The sequence below is a fragment of the Silene latifolia genome, chromosome 10, assembly GCF_048544455.1.
Source record: "Silene latifolia isolate original U9 population chromosome 10, ASM4854445v1, whole genome shotgun sequence".
Classification (NCBI taxonomy): Eukaryota; Viridiplantae; Streptophyta; class Magnoliopsida; order Caryophyllales; family Caryophyllaceae; genus Silene; species Silene latifolia.
This window is the reverse complement of record NC_133535.1, coordinates 123,259,252-123,261,494: the sequence shown is the minus strand read 5'-3', so window position 1 is coordinate 123,261,494 and position 2,243 is coordinate 123,259,252. Positions and strand designations below refer to the sequence as shown.

At 45.4% G+C, this 2,243-nt stretch overlaps 1 protein-coding gene across 1 annotated transcript; it reads right to left on the bottom strand.

Annotated features, from left to right (window-relative positions):
* Window positions 1-696: 696 nt before the first annotated feature.
* Window positions 697-1,362, bottom strand: LOC141608141 (uncharacterized). Its single transcript, XM_074427500.1, has one exon. The coding sequence runs from the start codon at window positions 1,360-1,362 to the stop codon at window positions 697-699; it is 666 nt and encodes a 221-aa protein (XP_074283601.1).
* Between the last annotated feature and the right edge of the window lie 881 nt (window positions 1,363-2,243).

Genomic DNA, 2,243 nt, shown 5'->3' with positions numbered 1-2,243 from the left:
GGTTCTTAGTATTTTCGAATACCCTTCTGAGTACGAGGTCCCCTACTTCAAGGGTCCTAATCTTGACATTTTTGTTATATGTCCTTACTACAGATTGTTTGTACGACGCCATACGTATGTAGGCGCTTTCTCGCAGCTCATCAACTGTATCCAGGCTCCTAGCCATTTCGACCTTGTTCTGCTCTGCCGTCTGACAGCCGTATCTGTGCGTGGCCGCCAGAACTTCTGAGGGTATCACTGCCTCTGCTCCGTATACGAGGCTGAATGGAGTTTAGCCTGTTGCCATTTTCGGTGTTGTTCTGTCTGACCAGAGTACTAATGGTAGTTCATCTGCCCATTTTCCCCCAACTCTTCCAGCCGTTTTTTGAGGTTCTCCACAATGATTTTGTTGTTGGACTCGGATTGGCCGTTGGTTTGTGGATATCTGGGGGCTGATTTTCTCAGTGTTACGTTCCAGCGTGAACAGAAGCCCTCGGTGTTATCTGATATGAACTGGGATCCATTGTCACATATGATCTCAGATGGTATCCCAAATCTGCTTATGATGTTGCGCTTGATAAAAGAGATCACCTGCCGTTCTTTTACCTCTGTCATTGCCTCTGCTTCAATCCACTTTGAGAAGTAATCAGTCATAACTAGCATATACACTCTTTTCCGGAGCCCGAGCAGACTTACCTACTATGTCCATGCCCCACATCATGAATGGCCATGGAGAGATAATCGGATGCATTGGTTTCTGGCCGGTGGATTCTTTGGAGCCGCCTTTTGACATGACTCACAGCGTTTGGCATGATTTACGGAATCTGTGCGCATGGTGGGCCAGAAATACCTCTGTCTCATGATTTTGTTAGACAGACTTCGCCCTCTAGCATGGTTCCCGCATTCTCCGCCGTGTACATCATGAAGCACCGGTTCTGCCTCCTCTTTGCTCAAGCACCTGAGGTATGGTCCTATAAATGACTTTCTGAAGAGAGTGTTATCAATCATAATATACCTGGAGGCTTTTATCCTGAAACTTTGTGCTTCCTTTCTATCCTCAGGGAGTGTCCCATCCCTTAGCGAATTTATGTACGACACTCTCCAATCTGGATCCTGTTGTCCTATTGTGGAAACCAGAGTCCTGGCTCCCTGCGTATACTGCATGTGTACAGCCTCTTTCACCGGATTCTGATCTGGCTCCTTCTGGATGGCTGGAGTCAATACATGGGTGATAGGTATATTTGACAGTTCTGTGGGCTGGAAGGTGGCCCCTAACGTTGCCAGGGCATCTGCTTCCACGTTCTGATCTCGCGGCACCTGAGTTATCTTGAACGTTCTAAACTTTGACTTTTGCTCTGTGGCTATCTTCAAGTAGGCTATCATCTTTGAATCACGTGCCACATATTCGTTGTTTACATGATTTACCACAAGTAAGGAGTCACTATACACTGTTTGGGCTAAAAATAGCATAATAGAAAAGGCCCATTTGATAAGATAAAGATTACAAAAGAAGTGGTAAGGAGAAAGGGAGTCCGCGGTCAGGAAAAGGGGGGATGGGCTTGAGAAGGATCAAGAGCCCGTCATAGAAGGTGCCCGCGTTAAGGAAAGGAGTGTTAGAGAGAAGTTAGGGAGAAGTCAGGGAGAAGTTAGGGAGATTGGGGAGAATTGGTAAAAGAGTTCGGGTTTGGAAAGAAGTCCTTATGGAAATAATATTCCCTTTCCATATTCGAGGTAGGACATGTCTAGGGTTCTTACCCTATAAATAGCCAAGGAAGCAAATCAAAGAGATCATCCAAGACAACTTATTCAACACATCCGTATTCATTCATACAACAACATTCAAGATCACATCTCGGCAAATAATATACGCTCATTCTGAATCTTGCAGGCCTGACACCTAGGGCCAGCAGGATTAGCTACGTACCACAATTGTAATCATCCTCCAATTCATATAGTGCAATACTTGGCAGGGTACTGTCCCTCCCGCGGTTGTTCCCACATTGGGTTTTCCGCGTCACCAAAATCTTACGTGTCAATTTACATTACGTACCTTATTTTCCGTTCACTTATTGACATACGAATCATCATACACTCGACCAACGAATATAGACTACATTGACCCTAATTAATCGATTTGGGTAAAAATACCTAAACAGTTTGGCGCCCACCGTGGGGCATTGTGGTCGTCAATCGTTGATATTCTAGATATACAATGGAAAAGCACGTATCTGAAGCCATGTCAGGGAGCAGGCAGCCATCGCCAC

Excerpts from the sequence above, each read along its gene's own strand:
- LOC141608141 (XM_074427500.1), bottom strand. The coding sequence starts at position 1,362 with ATGATAGCCTACTTGAAGATAGCCACAGAGCAAAAGTCAAAGTTTAGA.